Source organism: Ranitomeya imitator, chromosome 1, assembly GCF_032444005.1.
Source record: "Ranitomeya imitator isolate aRanImi1 chromosome 1, aRanImi1.pri, whole genome shotgun sequence".
Taxonomy (NCBI): domain Eukaryota; kingdom Metazoa; phylum Chordata; class Amphibia; order Anura; family Dendrobatidae; genus Ranitomeya; species Ranitomeya imitator.
The window spans coordinates 721,548,243-721,576,196 of record NC_091282.1 but is presented as its reverse complement, the minus strand read 5'-3'; the positions used below and the strand labels follow the sequence as shown (position 1 = coordinate 721,576,196).

At 44.1% G+C, this 27,954-nt stretch overlaps 1 protein-coding gene across 2 annotated transcripts in view; it reads right to left on the bottom strand.

Moving 5' to 3' along the window:
- Nucleotides 1-27,954, bottom strand: part of DPH6 (diphthamine biosynthesis 6) — a 127,626-nt gene that overhangs the window by 37,074 nt on the left and 62,598 nt on the right. Inside the window, exons 7-10 of one of the 2 annotated variants that reach the window (XM_069732510.1) lie at nucleotides 15,925-16,019; nucleotides 7,204-7,291; nucleotides 5,785-5,914; nucleotides 3,936-4,052 (exon numbers count right to left, since the gene is read on the bottom strand). In XM_069732510.1, coding sequence (XP_069588611.1) covers nucleotides 3,936-4,052; nucleotides 5,785-5,914; nucleotides 7,204-7,291; nucleotides 15,925-16,019 — 430 coding nt within the window. Of the gene's footprint in view, nucleotides 1-3,935; nucleotides 4,053-5,784; nucleotides 5,915-7,128; nucleotides 7,292-15,924; nucleotides 16,020-27,954 lie in introns of those variants that run through there. The other variant, XM_069732511.1, reaches the window with a different exon arrangement.

Genomic DNA, 27,954 nt, shown 5'->3' with positions numbered 1-27,954 from the left:
GTGTGCCAGGACCCCATACGTGTGGGTATAATGGCTCCCGACAGGTAACGCTACGCAGGTGTTTCTATAGGTGCACACGGAGTTTTCATGCTCCGAAACAACACAAACAAGATAATAAAAGCTGACCTACATCAGGAACCTGAAGAATGAGAACAAAAACAGCGTCGCTCGGAAAAGTTACCTCAGCTCACAGACACAGAGTGACTCACGGCCATTACACAATGAAAACCCTGCAGCCTCCACAGTGAGAACACACGTCTGTCATGAGTCACCGTTACACCTATGCAGGCGATGTATAGTGCCACAACAATACATTAATCCCCCGAAAGTGCTGCATGTTGTCATTGTGTTTAGTGTTCTCACAGCGGCACACACCCGGATTACCAGATAACAATCACATCCAGCCTCCACAGACACTATGGTACCGCACCAAGTGGTGACAGATTACCGGGTGTCTCCCCACCATAACCCCTTATTAAAAAGAAACCCCTCCCCTAACAATCAGCAGTTTTTCTAAGGGGGAAGCTGTATCTTGTCATAAAGTCATGGCCGAAAGTGATGGCACACTTGAAATTGTTCCAGAACATTATTGCAATTACACATGTTTTGTTACACACATTTATTTCCTTTGTGTATTTTGCTACAACACAAAAAACATGAAAAAAGTCAATTTGGACATAATTTCACACAAAACCCCCAAAATGGGCCGTACAAAATTGTAGGCACCCTCAACCTAATATTTGGTTACACACCCTTTAGAATAAATAACTGTGATCAATCGCTTCCGATAACCAACAACATGCTTCTTACACCTCTCAACTGAAATTTGGGCCACTCTTCTTATGCAAACTGCTCCAGGTCTCTCATATTCGAAGGCGCCTTATCCAACAGTAATTTTAAGATCTCTCCACAGGTGTTCAATGGGATTTAGATCCAGACTTATTGTTGGCCACTACATAACTCTCCAGCACTTTTCTGGGTCCTTCTTAAAGAATGTTTGGGGTCATTGTCCTGCTGAAAGACCCATGACCTAAGATGGAAATCCAGCTTTCTGACTCTGGACACTACATTGTGACCCAAAATACTTTGATAATCTTCAGATTTCATGATGCCTCGCACACAGTCAAGGCACCAAGTGCCAGAGGCAGCAAAGCAACCCCAAGACATCTTTGAACCGCCACCATATTTGACTGTAGGTATGGTGTTCTTTTCTTTGCAGGCCTCATTCCCCTTTCGATAAAAAGTAGAATGTGCTTTACCAAAAATAACTATCTTGGTCTAATCTGTCCACAAGACACTTTCCCAGAAGGATTTTTGCTTACTCAAGTACATTTTGGTAATCCGCAGTCTAGCTTTTTTTAGATATCCGTGTCAGCCGTGAGTTGCTCCTGGGTCTCCTGCAATAGCGTTTCATTTCATTTAAATGTACAAGGACAGTTCGCACTGACATTGATACACCCAAAGCCTGCAGGACAGCTTGAATTTTGTTGGAGTTTGATAGTGGCTGCTTCTCTACCATCAGGACTATCCTGTGCTGCAACCTTTCATGAATTTTTCTCTGCCGTCCACATCCAGGGAGATTAGCTATAGTGCCATGGGTTGTAAACTTCTTGATAATGCTGCGCAGCGTGGACAAAGGAATATCAACATCTCTGGAGATGAACTTGTAACCTTTAAATTGTTGATATTCTTCAATAATTTTGGTTCTCAAGTCCTCAGACAGTTCTCTTCTCCATGCATGGTGAGACACACACAGACACACAATGCAAAGATTAAGTCAACTTCTCCCCTTTTATCTGGTTTCAGGTGTGATTTTTATAGTGCCCACACCTGTTATTTGTGACAGGTGAATTTCAAGGAGCATCACATGCTTGAAACAAAGTTGTTTATCCACAATTTTAGAACGGTGCCAACAATTTTGCCCAGCACATTTTTGGGGTTTTGTGTGAAATTATGTCCAATTTGCCTTTTTCTCTCTGTTTTTGTGTTGTTCCAATACACACAAAGGAAATAAGCATGTGGATTACAAAACATAATGTAATTGCAATAATTTTCTGGGAAGAACACTTCATTTTTTGGAACAATTTCAAGGGTGTCAACGCTTTCAACTATGACTGTATACACTATATGGAGTAAACTATTGGATCACAAGTCTTATCACTGCATTCAGATTTCTCATTGAGCCCCATTGCCCCTGATGTATAACATCCAGTCCCACTTCTCCCAGTGTATAACATCCGACCACACTGCCCCCACTATATAACATTCAGCGATTCCAGCCTCTGGCCCCCCCCCTGGAATATAACATCTGGCCCCATATCACCAGTGTTCAACATACTGACTTTCACCCCCGGTGTACAACATCCAACCTCTCGCTCCTGATGTATAACATCTGGCCCTTCACCCCTCTGGTGCATAAAGTCTGGTCTCTCACCCCCCATGTATAACATCCAGCCCCACGCCCCTAGCACATAACATCTGGCTCCTCACCCTCGGTATATAACCTCCGGCCCAACACCCCCCAGTGTACTGCATCTTTCCCCTTGCCCCTGGTATATAACATTCGTCTCCCAGTGTATAATATCTGGCCCAACAACCTCAGTGTACAACATCTGTCCCCTCGCCCCACGGTATATAACATCTGGCCTCCTCACCCCCAGTGTATAACATCCGGCCCCAAGCCCACAGCGCATAACATCTAGGTCCACCCCCCCAACATCAGGTCACTCACCCCCGGTTCATAACATCCGGACTCTTGTCCCCAGTGTATAACATCCGGCCTCTTGCCAAATCCATCTACCTTTACTACCATGTGATAGACTGGCAGGCGGAAAAAACTCACTGATACCTGCGTGGCCCTGTAATAGGAGCCACCAGTTTAACAAGTAAGGACATGAAATTTCTTCCCTCATAAATATTCCTCCATCACCTGTTATTAATATTTAGAAGTGAAGAAGCCGCAGCAACTCAGCCATGAAGTGGAGACCAATAAATTTACAGAAAGAAGTCACCGAGAGCTGTGGAACAGAGGGCAGAAAAGTCACCTACAACTCCACAAGTGATGAATCCAAACGTCCTCTGGTATTAACATCAGCATAAACACCGTGCCCCCACCAGGAGCTTCATGTTATGGGTTTCCATAGACAAGCAACCTTACATGACCAAGCACAATGCCAAGCGTCAGTTGGTGTGGTGTAAAGCCGCCAATGCTGGATTCTGGAGCAGTGGAAAAGTTCTGTATTTGTACAGTAATGGATCACACATCTCTGTCTGATGGATGAGTCTCGGTTTGGTGAATGCCAGGAGAGCGTTACCTGCCTGTTGTATTTCAGGGGTCCGCCTCGACCCCTTAATTCCAGTGAAGGGAAATCTTAATGCTTCAGCACAAGATATTTTGGACAATTGTAGATTCCAGCATTGTGGGAACAGTTTGGGGAACTCTTGGGCTCTTTTCTGTTCCCTGTGACTGAGCCCAGTGCACAAAGCAAGGTCCATAAAGACATGGTTGGGGAGGGGTCTGGTGTGGAAGAACTTGTCTGGCTGCACAAAGCCCTGATCCCAACCCCATCCAACACCATTGGAATAAACTAGAATGGAGATTGTGAGCCCGGTCCCCTCCTCCAACATCAGTGTCTGACCTCACAAATATGCTCTTCTGGATGAATGATCAAAATTCTCCAGACATCTCCAAAATCTTGTAGAAAGGCTTCTGTTTTAGGTGCAGAGGGGTAGGGCAACCTCACATTAATGTCTATGGATTGAGAATATGGTGTCATAAAAGCTCCTATAGACGTAACGTGGAGGCTTCCCAATACTTGTGTCCATATAATCTAGTTTCCATTGTAAAGGAGCAACGCAAGTAAAAAGTATGTATAAGAAAATTGCTTAATGTAAGTGTATAATTGATCACCATCTTTACAGCTCTACATTCTTACCTTTTAAAGTGGAGAGCGCAGTGAGAATGGCTTCATGGACAGTACGCCCTCTGCCGGTTATCTCACTGATCCATCTGAATCCCCCAGGTGACTGGGATGACTGCTGGATTACAGCATCTACAGACAAGCAGACATTTACTGTTATTTTGTGTGTACGCGAGTGGTTAGCAATGCTGGGGTGTGCGGCGTGAAGACGATCCAGCAGCACTGCGCCCGACAGACATACACACACACGTGGTCAAAATTGTTGGTACCCCTCGCTTAATGACAGAAAAACCCACAATGGTCACAGGAATAACTTTAATCTGACAAAAGTAATAATAAATACAAGATCTATGAAAATGAAAAAACGAAAGTCAGATATTGCTTTTCAACCATGCTTCCACAGAATAAAAAAAAAATATCAAACTCATGAAATAGGCCTGGACAGAAATGATGGTACCCCTGAAAATAATGTGACAAAAGGGACATGTTAAATTGCGGTGTGTCCACTAGCATCACAGGTGTCTACAATCTTGGAATCAGTGAGTGGGCCTCTATATAGGGCTACAGATACTCATTGTGCTGTTTGGTGACATGGTGTGTATCACACTCAATATGGACCAGAGGAAGAGAAGGAAAGAGTTGTGTCAGGAGATTAGAAAGAAAATTATAGAAAAACATGTTAAAGGTAAAAGTTCTAAGACCATCTCCAAGCACCGTGATGTTCTGGTGACTACAGTTGCACATATTATTTAGAAATTTAAGATCCATGAGACTGTAGCCAACCTCCCTGGACGTGGCCGCAGGAGGAAAACTGATGACAAATCAAAGAGCTGGATAATACGGATGGTGACAAAAGAACCCAGAAAAACTTCTAAACAGATTAAAAGAGAACTTCAAGCTCAAGGAACATCAGTGTCAAATCTCCCCATCCATCGTTGTATGAGCCAAAGTAGACTTCATGGGTGACTACCAAGGACACCATTGTTGAAAAAAATCATAAAAAAGCAAGACTAGAATTTGCCAAACTACATATTGACAAGCAACCAAGCTTCTGGGAGAATGTCCTATGCACAAATGGACAAAAATTTAACTTTTGTTTAAGGCACATCAGCTGTATGTTCACAGCCGGAAAAATGAAACCTATCAAGAAAAGAACACTGTCCCTACTGTGAAACATGGAGGAGGCTCTGATATGTTCTGGGGCTGCTTTGCTGCATCTGACACAGGGTGTCAAGGGAATCTAGAGAGATATGTGCTGCCCAGTGTCAGAAAGCTTGGTCTCAGTCACAGGTCATGGGCCTTGCAGGATAATGACCCAAAACACACAGCTAAAAACACCCAGGAATGGCAAAGAGGAAAACATTGGACCATTCTGAAGTTGCCTTCTATGAGTCCTGACCTAAATCCTATTGAGCATCTTTGGAAAGAGCTAAAACATGCCATCTGGAAAAGACTTTTGTCAGATTCAAGTTATTTCTGTGACCATTGTGGGTTTTTCTGTCATTTTCTGTCATTTTGACCACGTGTGTATACGGTCATAACAATCATTTCATGCTCAGTGTAATAATTGTGTCCAGCATCCAAACAGATAACACACCAGATTATCCTTGTGTGTTATCGATACATACTACCGTATTAGTGGCCATCTGCTGGACCAGGGGGCCAAAAGAAGCAAAATCATTTAAATTAATTTGGCTTTTATTCTCCCCCTTGTAGCCTAATGTAGCGGCTCTGCAAAGTTTCTGTAGCCTAGGCCTAAGAAAGCACAACTCCACCAATCCACTTTCACATCTGGTCCAGACGCATCAATCTGGTTTTACACCGCAGGCAGCAAAAGAGGGAATTTTGTATCTACCATACTTACCTGTAGGCCACAACTGGGGACTGAAACGTGTGGGTTGTGTTTCCAAATCTCCGTGCACTGCTGTCTCATCCGGGGGAAGATGCAAAGCATCACAGGAACATGGCTGTGCTGCAAGGGATGGACATCCAACCTGCAAGGAGAAGTTCATTTGGCATACATACACTTCTATGGATTCAGAGTATAAAAAGTGTCCTTTGGCCAGTATGCCTTGGCAGTACGGCACTAAAAGAGTATCTGTCCTTTCATCCACATCCAGTGTTAAAGCAAGGTCTTGCTTCCCTTACCCCCATAAACCAAGGTAACACTGCATGTTGCACAATTCACACTAAAAAGGCCAGTAACTAGCTTACTTGCCACCCATTCTACTGAGTAGGTGGTTCATCTTGTTCAGTATTCTGCCAGGAATATAGGTGCTGGAACTTCCTTTCCTCCATATTTCCTTATAGATATTAAGATTGTCAGACGACCCTTCACTCCTCCTGTAGCTGCTGAACTATGTGTAACTTTGTGATGTCTTTATTGTTTGTGCATGTCCCTTATCAAGTTGCCTGAAAGAGCAGGGATAAGTATTCTGTATATTTTGGGGGTATCCTACATATCAATATGGAAAGTAGCAACCAACATAGGGTTGGATTATCATGGGAAGTCTTGTCATGAAAAATTAATTTGACTTTATTTCTCATTAGGTTATTGATATTTGTAGCTTAGCAGAAGTCTGTGAATGAAATGGTGAAACTGCAATCGTTTCCTGCATTTGATTAGGGTTTTGTCTATATTTTAACTGTGAAAACCTAACAAAGAAAGCATGACAGCAACCATACATCAATACAAAAATCAATGACTTTGTAAAAATTGATAAAAACATGCTAAAATTACAATACAAGGAATCCATTGAATGTAAGGAAACAGAAAAGAGAGATGTGTGTTTCGCACAACATGCTTCATCGGGGGTGACCATAACCCACTTGAAAAAAAAGTGCTTAATAAACTAAAAAAATTGAACAAATGCACCACAATGTAAAAACTATTTGATGCTCATATGTTCAGGCTTTTGACTATCTTTTAATAACTTCAAGTTTCTAAAAACGTTAAAAAGTTAAAATAAGTGACAAGACAATTCTTTAAGTGGCTTCCACTTGAACCAAGTCAATTCTTTATAACAAAAGGTAAAAAAAAAACAAAACCAGAAACAAAAAACGGTGAAGAGTATGCAAAAAAATACAGAAGAAATGATCATAAAGAATGCTATAAAAGACGCTTCGGAACAAAAGACGTCCTGAATTATCTTCTTCCTGTAAAATTAGGTGTATATGCAAATGTCTAAAACATATTGTGTGCACATACCCTAATAGTTTATGTGGCTGCTCAGAGATGTGATCGGAAAATTCCAAGAAGCGGCTGCTGCCTCGTGTTACTCACTTTACCCTCCAAATGAAGCTTGGACACTCGGAGATAAGCCACAGGGGCAAAGGCATCATTAGAGTGCATCACCACCTCTGAGGAATCGCTGCAGAAGAAGAGACAGCAGGGTCACATCCATGAGTGGACAGAGCAGAGACGTCACAGCACATGAAGGAGAGCAAATGGGACAATCAGAGGCACTGACCATAATCTCACACTGATAAGAATAAGTTAATGAAGCAAAATCTTATGACCGGAGCCTCCTGCCATTTTAACATGCTTTTTACATATGAGCGACAATAAATGCATAAAAAACATAATCAGAACACTAGACTCAAGGATGAAATACTCAGAAATCTTTCTTTTCTCTTGGATGGTAGGAATCATGATCATGCGGGAAATCTTTGGGTAATGCATATATGCTAGTGAGCAATGGCCGGGCATCCAACATAGGAAGACGACCTCGCAGCGCTGTCGCCTGCAGCTATGATGGGAGCTTGTTAATAGTGCGGCTACAATTACCGGCAGGGGAAGGATGGAGAATTCACGAATAACCGTCTATAATTAGCTGGAGACCTATGTGAAGAACTCAGCAAATTACCAAGTTCTTAAGTGTTGCCCTTTTCTCCTAAAAAAACAAAAAAAAAAGGAAGAAATTCTGCTATATCTTATATTGGAAAAACCGTGAAAGAACCTACGGTAACCGCAGTGCCGCCCAATACCGGCAATTACTGCGGCATCAAAACAAAAAGAAGGGTCATTCCAAATCATTACCCGTCAGAAGTGCGAAATGAAAGATGGAGAATAGTTATCGTGCAGTGAGCGGTGATTGTGGTGAGATCGGTGATGGAGTTTATTACATGCCAGTGACACCTCTGTGTGAATAAAGACGAATCATTCTATCTTCAAAAGTTCAGAAACTTTCTAACATCCTCTGCTTCAATTGTTCGTTATTTATTTTCAAAATGTCTGTTTGGGTCAGTGAATTGGAACAAAGGCTCATTCTAAAATATAAATCCCTGCAAGCATTAGAACCAGCAATAAAGTCATGAAATTACATCTATCCTTTCAGCAAAAGAGAATGCTTCTGCTATTACGTTATGTTATTATTATTACATGGAATCTGTCAGCGGGATTTCATCCCTCAAACTATTTGTATGTGCCTTTAACTCTTTCAAAGACAAGTCCAGCAATATCGTTACATGGCTAGTTCGTTCACACGTTACTGAGAAATCAGCATTTGAATTGATATGCAAATGAGGCTGAAAAGCTATGGTAGATCTGAAGTCTCTGTCACTCCAGCTCTAATCCCCGCCCAGCTCCACCTCCTCCTGCTTAACCAACAGCCTCTATACTGTGTTACTTCAGATAAAGAAGCCGTCAATCAAGCAGGGGGAGGTGGCGCTGAACAGGGAATAGAGATGGAGTGACAGAGGCTTCAGATCTACCATAGCTCTTCAGCCTCATTTGCATACCAATTCAAATATTATTATTTTTTTGTAACGAAAGAACGGACTGGTGATGTAAAGGTATTACTGGACTTGTCTTTGAAAGAGCTACATGGTCATATACATAGTTTGGGGAGTGAAATCCTGCTGACAGATTTTCCATTTAATGCTTTTATTATTGGTATGTTAATAAACAAATGGGCCAGTGGTTGTAAATGCCATTAAAAAAAAGAGGAGCATTGTTCCACATTAAAGGGAACCTGTCACCCCGTTTTTTCAAGAAGAGCTAAAAATAGCATTAAATAGGGGCAGAGCTGGGCTTTACATTAGTGTATTTTGGAGCCTTTATTCCCCACCTATGCTGCTGAAATACCTTTGTAAAGTTGCCGTTTTGGGCTGTCACTCACTTCAGGAAAATGGCCGTCGAGATCGCCATCTGCGCACGCGCGGCATCCCGCGGCCATTTTCCTGAAGCCCCGGGAAGCCGAGAAGAACCATCTGCGCACGTGCGGCCTCACAAAGATGGCCGCGCCCACCGATAAACGGCTGAATAGCGCAGATCGCGCTATTTTCCTTGAAGCTGCGCAGTGGATTCACCACTTGGACATGCGCACACCACTACGCCACCAACGGAGATCTGGGGGAGAAACAGCGCTGTCACCACGCCCATATGACCTGACCAGCGTGAGTGACAGCCCAAAACGGCGACTTTACAAAGGTATTTCGGCAGCATAGGTGGGGAATAAAGGCTCCAAAATACACTAATGTAAAGCCCAGCTCTGCCCCTATTTAACGCTATTTTTAGCTCTTCTTGAAAAAACGGGGTGACAGGTTCCCATTAAGTCGCACAATTCTCCAGTGCTCCTCAACATTATCGTCTGGCTTAGACAAGACATGACTGCTCAGTAAAACATTGGCTGCAGTGGTCAAGAGACATCTCCAAAGGGAAGAGAAAGCAAGGAGACCAAGGTGGACATAGGCATGAGGAAGGAGAGAGAAGAAGGTGGACATAGGCATGAGGGAGGAGACCAATTTTGGTTATAAACATTACCACAATGAATTTTAAACAAAACAATTCAGATGCAGTTGAAGTTCAGACTTTCAGCTTTCATTTGAGGGTATCCACATTAAAATTGGATGAAGGGTTTAGGAGTTTCAGCTCCTTAACATGTGACACCCTGTTTTTAAAGGGACCAAAAGTAATTGGACAATTGACTCCAAGGCTATTTCATGGACAGGTGTGGGCAATCCCCTCATTATGTCATTCTGAATTAAGCAGATAAAAGGCCTGGAGTTGATTTGAGGTGTGGTGCTTGCATTTGGAGGGTTTTGCTGTGAAGTAAACATGCGGTCAAAGGAGCTCTCCATGCATGTGAAACAAGCCATCCTTAAGCTACGAAAACAGAAAAAACCCATCCGAGAAATTGCTCCAATATTAGGAGTGGCAAAATCTACAGTTTGGTACATCCTGAGAAAGAAAGAAAGAAAGAAAGAAAGCACTGGTGAACTCATCAATGCAAAAAGACCTGGGCGCCCACGGAAGACAACAGTGGTGGATGATCGCAGAATAATCTCCATGGTGAAGAGAAACCCCTTCACAACAGCCAACCAAGTGACCAACACTCTCCAGGAGGTCGGCGTATCAATATCCAAATCTACCATAAAGAGAAGACTGCATGAAAGTAAATACAGAGGGTTCACCGCACAGTGCAAGCCACTCATAAGCATCAAGAATTCAAAAACTAGACTGGATTTTTCGAAAAAACATCTAAAAAAGCCAGCACAGTTCTGGAAGAACATTCTTTGGACAGATGAAACCAAGATCAACCTCTACCAGAATGATGGAAAGAGAAAAGTATGGCGAAGGCGTGGTACAGCTCATGATCCAAAGCATACCACATCATCTGTAAAACACGGCGGAAGCAGTGTGATGGCTTGGGCATGCATGGCTGCCAGTGGCACTAGGTCACTAGTGTTTATTGATGATGTGACACAGGACAGAAGCAGCCAAATGAATTCTGAGGTATTCAGAGACATACTGTGTGCTTAGATCCAGCCAAACTGATTGGTCGTCGTTTCATATTACAGATGAACGATGACCCAAAACATAAAGCCAAAGCAACCTAAGAGTTTAATAAAGCAAAAAAGTGGAATATTCTTTAATGGCGTCACAGCGTCTGGTGATGTCCATGAGTTCAAGACTTCAGGCAGTCATTGCCAACAAAGGGTTTTCAATCAAGTACTAAAAATGAACATTTTATTTAAAATTATTGAATCTGTCCAATTACTTTTGGTCCCTTTAAAAACAGGGTGGCACATGTTAAGGAGCTGAAACTCCTAAACCCTTCATCCAATTTTAATGTGGATACCCTCAAATGAAAGCTGAAAGTCTGAACTTCAACTGCATCTGAATTGTTTTGTTGAAAATTCATTGTGGTAATGTCTATAACCAAAATTAGAAAAATGTTGTCTCTGTCCAAATATATATGGACCTAACCGTATGTGGGATGTCTAAGAAATCCTATTGGAATTGTACAACATGACTCATAACCTAAATAATTTTTGTTCTTAATGAGTTACTCCCAGCTTTATTGATTGATATTGTTGGATGAAATTTGTAAAAACAAGCAGTTTTGCAATTTACTGCTTATTAAAATTTGCATCCATTTTTGAGATATTAACTCTTGTTTACAGCGTGTTGTCTTGGAGACCGACCACTGCTGCTGGACATAAGCACGATGCATGTGTTTTTCTAAGATCCTGGAGGGCTCCGTTACCTCCTAATTCAGACCAACTTCAATGCAGTGCTTAGATAGCCGTGGTGGTCTGTTTCATAGTCATCGAGCTGTAAATGAAAGTGGTAAAATCTCAATAACAGCTACAAAATTTTAATAAGCAGCAGATTGCAAAAGTGTTCACGTTTTACAAGCAATATCTGAGAATATCCATTGATGAAGACGGGAACAACTCTTTGAAAGTTCAGAAAGTTACCTTTGTGAGAACTTTGAAGAATACATGTCACCAAGTAAAAGTGGCCAGTTTTTGTCCTCCTTTTATTACTTTTGCTACCCTGAGTTTTCTGGGTGGGGGGGGGGGGTATTTTTTAATCTAATACGGTTCCAGAGATGATATGGACTTTTTTATTTTGTGTTAATTTTTATGGTCTTTACTGTGGGGGCGTGGCTCTCTGGATCCTCGGGGGTGTGTCTTTATGCTGCTCAGCCTTATCACCCTGTGAGCACCGCCCCCTTTACAAAGACCATAAAAGTTAACAACAAATAAAAAAGGGCTGTATCTCTAGAACAATATGGCGGATTTCAAACAAAAAACAAACAAAACAAAAACAGACTATTCAGTGGGAACAAAATAAGAGCAAAACATGGCCACTTTTGACCTGGTGACAGGTCCTCTTTAAAGTGGCCCGGTCACTTTCATTGACACATCCTGGGTACATGTTCTGCCTTCTTAGCAGCCTCAATTCATCACATAGCTATTCTTGTATCCATTTACATCAGTTGAAAATAGCAAAATGTTCCTAATGTCAAGAACACGTCCTAACACTCAGGACAGTACAAGCAGCCAACATAAGAGTAACGGTATCCTGACTAAACGCTGTCAGGAGAGAATTATGAGCTATGATTACTGGGATTTTAATGTTAAAAAGTGAAAGCTCACAGTGAAAAGCAAACAACTGCCTGTCACCGAATGCAGGAAGGCGATTGTCTGTGATCACCGCTGTGCCATGACGGCTGCGCCAATGCCAATCACAGTGTTCAAACACCTTATGGGGTCAGCAACTTAAAAATGATCTGCTGAAATAGTCTGCAGACCCGAACATGGTGCTCGCCTGTGGAAAGAACAGACATCTCTGATGGTGTCTTATCTTTGACAGTCAATGCGGTCAGCAGTCTGAAATCGGATATGTCCGATTGACATCTTTCCGGACCATCGGTTGTCCGGTGCCCCATGAATAGTAGACTAATGTGTTTGAGGGCTTCACAGGATTTTTTCCACTCTTCCTTTAATTTAAAAAAACAGAGAACTTCCACGCTCTAAGATATTTTTTTCTTAATTTTTGTTTTTCAAATTATCTGACGCTGGAATAACATATAGCAGCTTTAGCACTACTGCAGTAGTTATTAAAGGGCCAGAGTGGCTTATAGAAACTGATAAAATCTCTTCATTTTTGTATTCGACTACAATCACATAAATGTCCATCTATTTAAAGGAAACCTGTCACATTGTACATACAGTCCAATTTGTGGACAACACGGAGTAGAGAAGGGGGAGCTGAGCAGAATAATATGTACAGTGCGCCTTGAAAAAGTATTCATACTGCATGAACTTTTCCACATTTTTCACGTTACACGCACAAACTTAAATGTATTTTATTGGGCTGTTATGCAATACCAACACAAAGTACCGTAGTAAGTATTTGTGAAGTGTAAAGGCAATGATACATGGTTATATAATCACTAGATGGTGGCCCGATTCGAACGCATCGGGTATTCTAGAATATGCATGTCCACGTAGTATATTGCCCAGCCACGTAATATATTGCCCAGCCACATAGTATATTGTCCAGCCACGTAGTATATTGCCCAACCACGTAGTATATTGCCCAACCACGTAGTATATTGCCCAGCCATGTAGTATATTGCCCAGCCACGTAGTATATTGCCCAGCCATGTAGTATATTGCCCAGCCACGTAGCATATTGCCCAGCCACGTAGCATATTGCCCAGCTACATAGTATATTGTCCAGCCACGTAGTATATTGCACAGCCCACGTAGTATATTGCCCAGTCACGTAGTATATTGCCCAGCTACGAAGTATATTGCCCAGCCACGTAGTATATTGCCCAGTCACGTAGTATATTGTCCAGCCACGTAGTATATTGCCCAGTCACGTAGTATATTGCCCAGCTACGTAGTATATTGCCCAACCACGTAGTATATTGCCCAGCCACGTAGTATATTGCCCAGTCACGTAGTATATTGCCCAGCTACATAGTATATTGCCCAGTCACGTAGTATATTGCCCAGCTACGTAGTATATTGCCCAACCACGTAGTATATTGCCCAGCCACGTAGTATATTGCCCAGTCACGTAGTATATTGCCCAGCTACGTAGTATATTGCCCAGTCACGTAGTATATTGCCCGGCCACGTAGTATATTGCCCAGCCACGTAGTATATTGCCCAGTTACGTAGTATATTGCCCAGCCACGTAGTATATTGCCCAGCCACGTACTATATTGCCCAGTTACGTAGTATATTGCCCAGATACGTAGTATATTGCCCAGTCACGTAGTATATTACACAGCGATGTAGTATACAGCACAGAGCCACGTAGTAAAAAAGTAGTTAAAATAAAAACTAGTTATATACTCACCCCCTGGGATCCACCGATGCTCCGGCGATATGCGCGCGGCTGCCGCCATCTTCTGTTCCCAGGATGCATTGTGAAATTACCCAGATGACTTAGCGGTCTCGCGAGACCACTAAGTCTTCTGGGTAATTTCGCAATACATCACCGGGAACGGAAGATGGCGGCAGGCACGAGCGGATCGTCGGACAACGGAGGGTGAGTATAGCAGGTGTTTTTTTTTTTATTATTATTATTATTTTTAACATTACATTTTTTTACTATTGATTCCACATAGGCAGCATCAATAGTAAAAAGTTGGGGACACACAGGGTTAATAGCAGCGATAATGGAGTGCGATACCCGCGGCATAACGCGGTCCGTTACCGCCGGCATTAACCCTGTGTGAGCGGTGACTGGAGGGGAGAATGCGGGCACCGGGCACTGACTGCGGGGAGTAAGGAGCGGCCATTTTCTTCCGGACTGTGCCTGTCACTGATTGGTCGTGGCTGTTTTGCCGCGACCAATCAGCGACTTGGATTTCCATGACAGACAGAGGCCGCGACCAATGAATATCCGTGACAGACACAAAGACAGACAGACAGAGACGGAAGCGACCCTTAGACAATTACATAGTAGATTTTAAAAATATAAATGTGAAAACTGTGATGTGCAGGTGTATTCAGCCCTCTTTAGTCTGATACCCCTAAAAAAAATCCTGAGTGACCAACTGGCTCCAGAAGTCATATAATTAGTAAATTAAGACCACCTATGTGTATTTCATTCCCAGGATAACCATATCTGGTCTGTGAAGGTCTCGGAGACAGACCAGATCATGATCATGAAAACCAAGGAACACACCAATAGATCAGGGATAAAGCTGTGGAGAAGAGTAATGCAGGGTTAGGTTATAAAAAAAAATAGCCTAAGCTCTTCGCATCTCGTGGAGCACTGTTCAAGCCATCATCCAAAAAATGGAGGGAGTATAGAACAACTGCAAACCTGCCAAGACATGGCCGTCCACCTAAACTGACCTCCCAAGCAAAGAGAGCCCTAATTACAGAAGTGTCTAAGAGGCCCTTGGTCACTTTGCAGGAGCTGAAGATCCGCAACTCAGGTGGGAGAATATGTCCACAGGACAACTGTTAGGGTATGCTCACATGGCCGTATATTCTCTCATGCGAGATAACGGGGCCAATTATGCTAATATTTGGCTCAAACTCTGTCAGAGTTTGATTCAAGTGTCAACCGAGTGTGCTCCCATACGAGTGTAATCCGATGTTTCACTCGAACCCAAAGACTTGAATGGGTGAGAGCGATCCGATTATCAGATACACTCGCAGCATGCTGCGATTATTTTCTCATGCCAAATTGGCATGAGAAAATAATAGCTGATCTGCCCTGCCCCATACAATAATACTGAGTGCTCTTCAATATAACATCAGATAGCATTTGGCCTCTGAGACCCACACTACACTTTATAATGAAGTTCAGCAGAGCCCTGTCTAAATGAAGCGATGGTCGAGCATTTGTATTATGGCTCCATTCACTGTCTATGGGACTGTTGGAGATAACAAAGAGTAGCACCCGTAGGCAATACAAGAGTTGTAGTGCACATGCTCAGCTGCTGTTCCATATAGAAGGTGGTCTTCAGAGCCATGGTCCCGGGATGAGTAGGGGTTCTAGTAGTTGGACCACAAGCTATCAGTAAGCTATCACCTATCCTCTGGATAAGTTATAACCCGAAACCCTGGTAAAAATATTTTAAAGGTGGATGGGGGACCAGGAGTGTGATGTTATATGTTAATTAGGAAAGTAGGTGGTGGGAATATACCCATAAATACCAGTAAAACTGAAGGCTGCATTACAAAATTATCTAAACAACCTTGTGCATACTGAGAAATAACACGCAACTAAACTTACAGAATTATTTTCTTCCTGAAGAGTGGACAGTCCAAAGTGAGAGTCTCATATTCTCCTCCTTCTCCGCATACATGGACCCCATACTGGGATGAAAGCTGAAACAAATGTAGACAATCTTTCAATTCACATTCTTGGCCTCTGCTGGAGAAACTCTGGGATCAAACACTTCCTCAGTCCCAAAATAAGTGCCCATTTACACAGGTGACCAAAGATGTTAAATGCCTGCTTATCAGCTACATGTAAACAGATTAAAGGGAACCTGTCACCCCCAAAATCGAAGGTGAGGTCCGATGGGCGTTGCGGTCCGGTGCGGGGCCTCCCATCTTCTTATGATGACGTCCTCTTCTTGTCTTCACGCTGCAGAGCAAAGTACTGCAGCGCGCAGGCGCTGGGAAAGGTCAGAGAGGCCCGGCGCCTGCGCACTGCAGTACTTTGCTCTGCCCTCAACAGGGCAGACAAAGTACGCCTGCGCCGGAGCCGCAGCGTGAATACAAGAAGATGACGTCATCGTAAGAAGATGGGAGGCCCCGGACCGCGACACCCATCAGACCGCCCCTGGGTGAGTATAATATAACCTCTTTTTCTCATCTTTCAGGTTACATCGGGGGCTTATCTACAGCATTACAGAATGCTGTAGATAAGCCCCTGATGCCGGTGGGCTTAGCTAACCTTTGATTTTGGGGGTGAAAGGTTCCCTTTAATGGCCTGTTTAGCACTTCCATGTTCCCAGACTGATCATTAATACAATCGTTCTGTATGAATAGAAGATCATGTTATCGAAGACACGGCTTTTATACACAGGACGATGTATTGCCAAGAATGATAATTTTTAGGCCTGCTTAAAAATTATTTCACCAAATTAACAAGAGTTTTGCTCATCCATCAGGTGATTGGCGATCTCTTTAGACTGAGTGGTAATTAAGAAACAAGCATTCTCGATTATCTGCCAGTGTAAATGGGTCCCAACAGTTTGGGGATATGTGTTGGAAAAGAAGAACAGGTGTTTACACAGAACATTAGAATAGTTACAAAAAGCTTGTGATCAATAAGATGGCGGTTCCTTTAATAAATGTATAACAAAGAAGGTGGGATCTGCCTGCTGGTCATTACTGCTGTTAACTTGGCCATCACAACTGAGCACAAGCTGATTATTTCCTTAAAAAAAAGAATTCATATGATGATGTACATAGAAATACTGGGATTAGTCAGCAGAACCTTCTGGAATACAGTGTCACTTCAAATTCCACTACCCTGTTGTGTTACCATACGGAACGTGTGCAGGCAAGTGAGCAGTGAGGAAGGAAGAATCAGAGGAGCGGAAGTTAACACAGTGTCCTTTCCCCTAATTACATTTATGGCTTATGGATGTGGACCAAATGTCAGACCCCAGCTCATGTAGGGTACAAAGGTCATCCATTCCCGGAAGAGAAGTGGCCGTGCATGTGCAATCACTCTGGTTTTATGCAAATAAAATGGTTAATGAGATTGTGCGACACTGAAATAAATACATTTATTTTTTTAGGCCCTGGTGGTTTTAAAATGGTAAATGGAACTACACTCACCCAAGTGGATCCATCGGAGGCTGCTCTTGAAGCCATGTCTGCTCCGTTGCAAAGTCATAAGACCGCTGCAGGTGTCAGGTTACTAGAAGAATATGTATTTGGAGAAACATCCGACGACACGCTCCTCTAGTCACCTGACCACTGCAGCAAATCGAAGATTGATTTATGTCTTCACAGTGCCGCTGGCTCCTGGACCTATCTTCGGGACACACTACAAGACTGGTTAAATCGTTACCGCTATTTTTCAGGTGTGTTCACTTTTCTACACTCTGGAGATGATGGAATGGATTTGATCAGTGTTGTGTTCAGCTCTGAATTTTTATTTCAAATTAAGGCTTCATGGCCTGCAATTTTAGAACTATGGTGTCGACTCAATGGTTTTCTCTAAGTACGTTATGTGCTCGGGTGAGACTTTTGCTGGCTTTTAATATGGATTGGACACCCACCGATCAGCATCAGGACACCCATCGATCAGCACATCATCACCTATCCTGTGGCTATGTGACAACTTGTCTTCACTGGACAACCCCCATTGCTGTGCACATGTTAAGTCACTTCTTTTAACTGCTCCAGGATTTGGAAGTCTTGCAGGGAACCTACCCATATAAATGTAGGCTATCAACCAAAGAGAGGAGTCACATTAGGATAGGCTCAGAGCATAAGAAGATCGCCTTGTCATGGCTGCTGGACATACATGAATTGTCCAATTTATGAAATAAGTTTCTTGTTTTTTTTTCTATTTTCTAGAGCATTAACACAACTCCAATTTCATATATTTCATGTTTGCATGCTATAGCATTACAGTGTGCTACTTTGCTAGTTATGTATGGATATGGCTACTAATAGTATGCATCTGTTCACACCTGTTTTCTGTTTGGAAGTGACAGTCAGTCTTTTGATACTCTTTCATACAAGCACATATCCAAACAGCAACTGGCACTATCTACCCTGATAAGTGTTCAGTCCTAACCACAATGCCCCCCCCCCCACCTCCCAAAGAAGCACATTGCAAAACGCGCGTTGGGGTCTGCCTTTCCCACGTCTGCTTGCAGGTTTGTCCCTCTTGTCTACTTATGCCTTAGCATCTTGAATCTATTTGGTATGCCGATGTAATACTTATGATCAGATATTTTTCCTATATCTATCCCATTGCCTTATAACATTAAATGTTACTATTTACTTATGTGATATACTATTTATATGTTTTGATATTCAAGCACTATGCACTTTATGTAAAACCTTATTTGTGAGTGTTTACACTTAACTCTAAAGGTACCGTTACACTAGACGACTTACCAACGATCACGACCAGCGATACGACCTGGCCGTGATCGTTGGTATGTCGTTGTGTGGTCGCTGGGGATCTGTCACACAGACAGCTCTCCCAGCAACCAACGATCAGGTGAAAGACTTCGGCATCGTTGAAACTGTCTTCAACGATGCCGAAGTCCCCGGGTAACCAGGGTAAATATCGGGTTACTAAGCGCAGGGCCGCGCTTAGTAACCCGATATTTACCCTGGTTACCATTGTAAAAGTTTAAATAAAAAAAAAACAGTACATACTCACATTCCGATGTCTGTCACGTCCCCCGGCGTCAGCTTCCCGCACTGACTGTGTCAGCGCCGGCCGTAAAGCAGAGCACAGCGGTGACGACACCGCTGTGCTCTGCTTTACGGCCGGCCAGCGCTGACAGTCAGTGCAGGGAAGCTGATGCCGGGGGACGTGACAGACATTGGAATGTGAGTATGTACTGTTTTTTTTTTTTTTTTTACTTTTACAATGGTAACCAGGGTAAATATCGGGTTACTAAGCGTGGCCCTGCGCTTAGTAACCCGATGTTTACCCTGGTTACCAGTGAACACATCGCTGGATCGGCGTCACACACGCCGATCCAGCGATGACAGCGAGTGATCAGCGGCTAAAAAAAGGTCCTGATCATTCCCCAGCGATCAACGATCTCCCAGCAGGGGCCTGATCGTTGGTCGCTGTCACACATAACGATTTCGTTAACGATATCGTTGCTACATCACAAAAAGCGTGACGTTGCAACGATATCGTTAACAAAATCGTTATGTGTGAAGGTACCTTTAATCTGACCCTATTACTATCTACATATAGAATCTGTAACAACCCTGCCGACATCATTGCATGACCTCCCATCCCCCACCTGCCTGTTACATCAACTTACTCACTCCGGGCCATGCTGTGAGTTCTGTCTGCTGCCGACTCAATGCAGTGTTCCTCATGTCTGCCTGCTCTGTGCATAGGGGGGCAGAGCAGACAAATCCAGATTCTATGGCTACGTTCACATTTGCGTTGTGCGCCGCTGCGTCGGCGACGCAACGCACAACGCAAATAAAAACACACCAAAACGCACGCAAAAACGCTGCGTTTTGCGACGCATGCGTCCTTTTTTGCCGAAATTTGGACGCAAGAAAAATGCAACTTGTTGCGTTTTCTGCGCCCGACGCTTGCGGCAAAAAAACGCATGCGTCGCACAACGCAGCACAACGCATGTCCATGCGTCCCCCATGTTAATTATAGGGGCGCATGATGCATGCGTCACCGCTGCGTCGCCCGACGCAAACACGCAAAACGCTAATGTGAACGTAGCCTAACAGACTGTCTGCACCTCCCTAATGTGTCCCCGGCCAATTGCCTAGAGGCCTCTGATATTTAAGGCATCCTCACCCTCAGTTAGTATCTTGCTGCTGAGCTGCGAGGTCCTGTCCTGTCTCTGCCTCTGGGGGCTGCAATACCAGGCCTATATCCGTGTCCAGTTCTTGTGTTCATGTCTGTACTATAGTCTAGGTCTGTTCCAGTTGTTCCTTGCTTGTTTTCCTTTCCCACTCTGCTGTTCTTACCTCTGTGTTCTCTCCCTCCTGCTCTGCGCCCCTCTGCTCGCCACCACCTGTGGCTCTGCCCCTTTCTGCTCGCCACCACCTGTGGCTCTGTGCCTCTCTGCTCGCCACCACCTGTGGTTCTGCGCCTCTCTGCTCGCCACAACCTGTGGCTCTGCAGCTTTGCTCTACTCTCGGCTCTGCACTATGTGGCTTTGCTCTGCTCTAGGCTCTGCACTCTGTGGCTTTGCTCTGCTCTAGGCTCTGCACTCTGTGGCTTTGCTCTGCCCTAGGCTCTGCACTCTGTGGCTCCGCTGTTCTGCGGATCCGCGCGGTTCTGCCTTGCTTCGCTCCTATGTTTCTGCTCTTAGCTCTGCCTCCCGTGGTTCTGCTTTGCGTCCGTTCTTGCGGTCTTGCTCTACCTCCGTTCTCCTGTCTGAACAGGTTACTACCTGTTTCCATATACTCTCCTGTCTGAACAGGTTCCTACCTGTTTCCATATACTCTCCTGTCTGAACAGGTTCCTACCTGTTTCCATATACTCTCCTGTCTGAACAGGTTCCTACCTGTTTCCATATACTCTCCTGTCTGAACAGGTTCCTACCTGTTTCCATATACTCTCCTGTCTGAACAGGTTCCTACCTGTTTCCATGTACTCTCCTGTCTGAACAGGTTCCTACCTGTTTCCATGTACTCTCCTGTCCGAACAGGTTCCTACCTGTTTCCATATACTCTCCTGTCTGAACAGGTTCCTACCTGTTTCCATATACTCTCCTGTCTGAACAGGTTCCTACCTGTTTCCATGTACTCTCCTGTCTGAACAGGTTCCTACCTGTTTCCATATACTCTCCTGTCCGAACAGGTTCCTACCTGTTCCATATACCTGCCTGTATTCCGGTATCTACCTGTCCTGTCAGAGTTCCAGTCCTGTCCGTCAGTCCTGCCAGTGTACCAGCCATGCACCCGTCCGAGTATTCCGTTCCCCAGTGGGATCAGCAGCCACAGCCAGACATCACCCTGAAGTGGTACCTGGTATTTTCCTGCCACACAAGCCTGACCTCACCATCAGAGGCTCCAGTCAACACCAAGGTAGCTACTTAGTCACGCCCCTTCCAGTGTAGTCTTGTCTGTGGTCCAGTGGGGCCACATCCCCGCACCAACCAGTCTGGACGCGAGCGTTACAGAATCATTACAGTACACCATTTTAGATCCCTTTAAGCGTGTATATAGACATTTTTTGTTACTTTCCTGCTCTGGAGTGGCACTTAGGTGTCACTTCCCTCTGTATTTTAATTGTGTTTATACTGTATCTAAACTGAATTCTGTGATTAAATATTTTGTAATAAAAATTGGCATATATTTTTTCACATAGCTCTGTTGTCCATTTTTCTTTGGTTTCCTTTCATACAAGCAAATATCCAAACAGCAACTGGCACTATCCACCCCGGTAAGCGTTCATCAGTCCTACCTCCAACATGCATACTGTATATACAGAATCATTTCTCTCACCTAAAATCGAACAATAATAAAATAAACATAAGTGCCGAAAATGAAAAAAAAAGCAAGTGCAATAGTGCTAGTACAAAAAAAAACAAAAAACAGAAAACACCTGATGTGGCCATTTATTATCCCATAAAATACAATAGCCTGAATAATCAAACTTAAATGGGCATCCTCAAATTTGGAAGAATTCCCTCGATCTGGAGAAAAGGGCTCTGAACACCTCCTTGCGACTGGAGCAGAGGTCAATTTTTCTTATAGGAGCGCCAATGACCAGCTGAGCGCAGCACTCGGCTATCTCCGGCGCGGGAGCGCCGCTCTCCACTACGTCAAGCAACAGGCACTACCAACTAGCGACAGCTAGCCTTCTACTGAACGCCTCACACATCCACTATAGCGCCGCTCTCCACTACGCTTTCAGCAGGCACTACCTCCTAGCAACAACCAGCCTCCAACTGTACGCCTTTTACATTTATTACTATAGTGCCATTCTCCACTACGCTATCAGCAGACACTGCCCCCTACTGAGCGCCTCCTACATTTGGTATAGCGCCGCTGTTCTCTACGCCATTTACAGGCCCTACCGCCTTACCACAGCTAGCTTCCTACTGAACGCTTCTTACATCTATTATAGCAGATCAGCTCAGTGCAATATTCCATCCCGGCTGGGATGTTCTCAAATCTTCTGTACTACAGTACACATTATTGTAAGCGTATTAAGATTAAGAACCCGGTTGGGTTCGAAACGTCCATTTGTGTACGCTTTCTGCTGTATTTGCACTGTCATCTTTGAGGTTTTTGTACGTGAATAAATTACTATGTGATATATTTGGAACATATTCCACCTGTGAGTGCGGTGTATTTCCTTATTATTGTCATTGAGGACTTTTTGTCCGTTACACCAGCACCTTCTCTAGTATAGCAAGAGCGCAGACTAATATTTCTCCTATCATGCAACATATGACATGGAGTATGTATGGAGTAGTATGTATGGAGTATTTTTTTTTTTTTTTTCATTCAACACATTAACCGGATGATGGGAGTACTACTGTCCCATCATTGGCTAATGTGTCAATCACTGTCAGTGTAGTAGGCATCGTCCGATGGGACTTGTAGTCCCATCGGACAATGCCCGCACTGAGACACCCCGCACGCCGCAGAGACCCCGCACACCCCGCAAAGACACCCCGCACGCACCGCAGACGCCCCCCCCGCCGCACAGAGACCATGCCCGCCGCAGTGACACCCCGCCCGCCGCAGAGACAGCCCGCACGCCGCATAGAGCTCCGGCACACACGCAGAGAGCCCCATGGTCACGCACAAACACCGCCCGCACACACACCCAGTCTCCACCCACGCACCGCCCACACTTCATTGTACTGCATAATTGCACTATAGGAACTTCCGATTCTGATTTCCGATATCGCAAAAATATCGGAACTCGGTATCGGAATTCCGATACAGCAAATATTGGCCGATACCCGATATTTGCAGTATCGGAATGCTCAACACTAGTGATGACACAACAATCTGAAGCAGCAGTACACAAACCTCCCGAAGAAGCAAATATTGCGAAATGTGCGTTCGAGCTACGTACTCAGCGGGCACCATACCCACATGAGTAAGCACTATATGCATCACCTTATTAGCACTATGCACTTCATCACAGCGTTAACACATGTTTCTGCCTAGTATTTTGCCATTTTGTTTTCAACTGGGAAACGCTGCGTGAATAAGATTTATTAGATGTTGGCCAGATTGTAACGCATCGAGTACTCTAGAATATGTATGTAGTATATAATACAGCCCACGTAGTATATAACAAAGCTCACGTAGTATATTGCAATGTGGGCACCATATTCCTGTTAAAAAAAAAGAAATAAAATAAAAAATAGTTATATACTCACCTTCCAGCGTCCTCTGCATCCAGGCCATGTCGTGACGTTCTGTTGCCAGTAATGCCTTGCGGCCATAACACGTAATGATGTAGCGGTCTCGCGAGAACGCTACGTCACATTCGGGCATTATTTGGACCGGATCGTCGCGAGTAGTGTGAAAGGCTGGCGCGGAAGGTGAGAATATAATGTCATTTTTTTTTATTACTTTTAACATCATATGTTTTTATTATTGATGCTGCATAGGCAGCATCAATAGTAAAAAATTGGGCACACAGACGACTAATGACAGCGTTAAAGGACTGCGTTACACCGCATTATGCCATGCAGAAACGCAGTCCTAAAACGCTATGTGGGCGCTGACTGGAGGGAAGTATGGAGGGGGCACTGACTGGAGGGAAGCAGTGGGGGGGCCAATTTGCGGCCGGACTGTGCCTGTATATGAGCACAAATAGTGTAAAATAAGAACACACATAATATATACATGCACACAAGTGTATGTAGATGGACATATATACCCACACATGTACTGTGTAATTTACATATCCAAGACATATACGCACTGAGATCTCTTTACAGTATATCATATATGTATACTAAACTATACTATGAAATAGATGAGAAAGAAAAAAAGCTCAAAGCTTGATCACAATGGTTGTGCAGTGCTTGGTGCTGCTTTCAGCTTGTGACCAAGATGCGACCTCTCCTTGTCAGCCTGAACACAGAGGAGGGAGGGGTTTGGGTGTGTTTTGGAGTGGGTGTGCCAGGTGCAGAGTTACAGGCGAGTGCAATGCATCATGGAACTTGTAGTATTAGAGCACAATAACTCAGGAGAAAGGAAGTCGTCGATTAACCCCATGAGAGCTGGATCCAGCACTAAAGGTGTGCTGCTACAGCATGATAACAGGTAATATTGCTGAAATAAACACAGTAGATGTTTTCAGTGGCACATAATAGCAAGATTTATGAAAAAAAAATGGTAGTTACTTGCCGATAACGGTATTTCTCTGATCCCATGATGGCACCACGGAGAGAGGGGTCTGCCCCCAGGGACAGGAAACCTACAGATGAAAAAGGGCGTACCTCTCTCCCACATCAGTTGGATTACAGAGCCTTATACAGAACTTCAGCTGCAACTCAATATTTACACAAATTAAACTTAACCTATTTAACTTAACAGAGGCACCGTGACTAAAATTAATTATTAGTACATTATCAAGTGCACACCTGTGTGTGAAAAGAGAGGGAATATACGGGTGCCATCATGGGATCAGAGAAATACCGTTATCGGCAGGTAACTACCATTTTCTCTATCCCCATGATGGCACCACGGAGAGATTTGAATAGATAGAGCTCTTAGGGAGGGACCACTGCCTCTAGAACCCTTCGCCCAAAGGTAGGATCAGAGGAGGTCAAGTCTAAGCGGTAATGCTTGAAAAATGTAGACTGGGAAGACCAAGTGGCCGCTCTACATATCTGTTGTATTGAAGCGCCAGCTCTCTCCGCCCAGGATGATGCCACTGCTCTGGTCGAATGAGCTTTTATGTTCTCTGGGATGGCTGTCCCACAGGATGAGTAGGATAGGGCGATGGCGTCTCTTATCCATCTTGCTAACGTGGCTTTTGATGCTTTTTGTCCCTTGCGTGGACCCTGGAAGCAGACAAACAGAGCCCTATCCTTCCTGCACTCCCTAGTGGCTGACAAATATTGAACCAGACATCTTTTTACGTCTAGGGTATGCAGTGTTTTTTCCCCCTCATTTTTAGGGTTGGGACAAAAGGAGGGTAAAGAAATTTCTTGCGTTCTATGAAACTGTGACGCTATTTTAGGGAGGTAAGCCGGGTCAGTTTTAAGAATGACTCTGTCATCAAGTATCTGAGTAAAGGGTGAGCATGAAGATAACGCTTGTATATCGCTGACACGACGAGCCGAAGTTAGGGCCACTAGGAGTGTGGTTTTTAAAGATAAGATCTTTAAAGGGACTTCTGTCAGGGGCTCAAAGGGAGGTTTGGTTAGAGCGTTTAATACAAGGTTTAGATCCCATGGAGGAGAGTTGTGGAGGGGAATGGGTCTGGACCTAGATGAGGCTTTAATGAATCGCATAACCCACCGATTTCTGGCCAAATCATAATTATACAGCGCTCCCAAGGCTGCTACCTGAACCTTTAGAGTGCTTGTAGCCAAACCGCTTTCCAGACCTTTCTGTAAGAACTCAAGGATTTTCCCTATAGGAATTTCCCCGGACGGGTCTGCCCCTGATACTGACGTGAATTTTTTCCAAACTTTCCCATATATTCTAGTGGTTACGGGTTTTCTACTCTGTAATAGAGTGGACACCAAGTTGGGAGAGAACCCTTTATCCCTTAGCAAGCTCCTTTCAAAAGCCACGCTGTCATGTGTAAATTCTTTATATTGGGGTGAAATACTGGACCCTGGGACAGAAGCTTCGGAGTGTCTGGTAGAACCCATGGACTTGATATGGACATTTTTCTTAGCCAAGAAAACCATATTCTGCGGGGCCAGAATGGCGCTATTACTATCACTGTAGCTCCCTCCTCCCGAATTTTCCTCAACACTAAGGGGATGAGTGACATTGGAGGGAACGCATAGGCAAGGTGATAGTTCCAAGGAATTGTCAGTGCGTCTAGAGCTACAGGGTTCCCCCGGGGATCGATTGAGCAGAATGTTTTTACTTTGCGGTTTTGGCTGTTCGCGAATAGGTCTATTTCTGGTAGACCCCAGAGATTCACGATTTGATCGAAGACCGACTGGTTTAGTACCCACTCCCCCTGCTTTAAGCATGTTCTGCTCGGGAAGTCTGCAGTTTGGTTTTCTGAGCCCTTTAAGTGGAGAGCTGTCAAGGACTTTAGACTGTGTTCCGCTATGTGGAAGATGGATTGGGTTACCTCCATCATTGCTCGACACCTGGTGCCCTCTTGGTGGTTTAGATATGCAACCACTACCTGGTTGTCCGAAAAGACTTTTACGTGATGGCTGTGAAGGAGATATAGAAAGTGTGTTAGGGCCAGTTTTACCGCTAACAGTTCTTTCATGTTGGAAGAGTCTAGCTCTTAACTTTTGTTCCAATTCCCCTGTGCCACTTGATCGTCTACATGTGCTCCCCAACCCCAGGGGCTTGCATCCGTCGTTAGAATCTTCTCTGTCGGTAGTGCCCACCATACTAGGGAGTGTATCGTGTTTGATGAGATACTCAACTGCCCGTCTAAATTTCCGTGCAGAGATATGCCTGAATCTAAAGTCTCCCATTGTAGGTCCCGGGAATGACATTGTGCCCACTGTACGGTCGGGATACAGGCAGTCATGGAGCCCAACAGGGACATTGCTTTTCTCAGAGTAGTGACTGGGGATACCGTCAGCTGTAACACTGCCTGTGTCATTTTTTGAATCTTCTCCTGAGGAAGATAGCACTTCTGCGTGATCGAGTCTAGGACTATCCCTAAGTACTCCTGTACCTGGGATGGCACTATTTTGGACTTGGGTATGTTTAGTAGCCACCCTAGACTCGACAGTGAAGCCATGACCAGATCCAACTGTTGTTCGCAATGTTGGAATGAGTTCCCTACCACGAGGAGGTCGTCCAGATAGGGAACTATTAGGATATTCTGTTCCCGTATGTGGGCCATTACCTCTGACATTATTTTCGTGAATACCCGAGGAGCGACAGCTATCCCGAAGGGGAGAGCTCGAAATTGGAAGTGTTTTACTTCCCCCTGGATATTCACTGCCAGTCTGAGATATTTTTGATAATCTCTGTGGATGGGCACATGGTAATATGCGTCTCGTAAATCTAGAACAGTCATGAAACACAAGGGAAAGAGTATTCTCACGCAAGATTTTATTGTCTCCATTTTGAAATGTTGTATCTCTAGGAAACTGTTTAATTTTTTGAGGTTTATGATCGCTCTGTACGATCCGTCCGGTTTCCTGCGGAGGAAGAGGGGAGAATAGAAACCCGAGCCTCTTTCCTGGTATGGGACTTCTTGCAATACTCCTTTCTGGACTAGGTTCAGAATTTCTTTCTCGAGAGCTGACTGTTCGTGTGTTTGTTTTTGAGGCGTTATCATGAAGGAGTTGCTGGGAGGGATGCGAAATTTGAATTTGAGGCCTTCTCGTATAATACCTAAAATCCAGGGACTGTTTGAAATTTTTTCCCAGGCTGGAAGAAACTCGGCTAGTCGCCCTCCGACCCGGGGAGTACCTTCATTGAGATT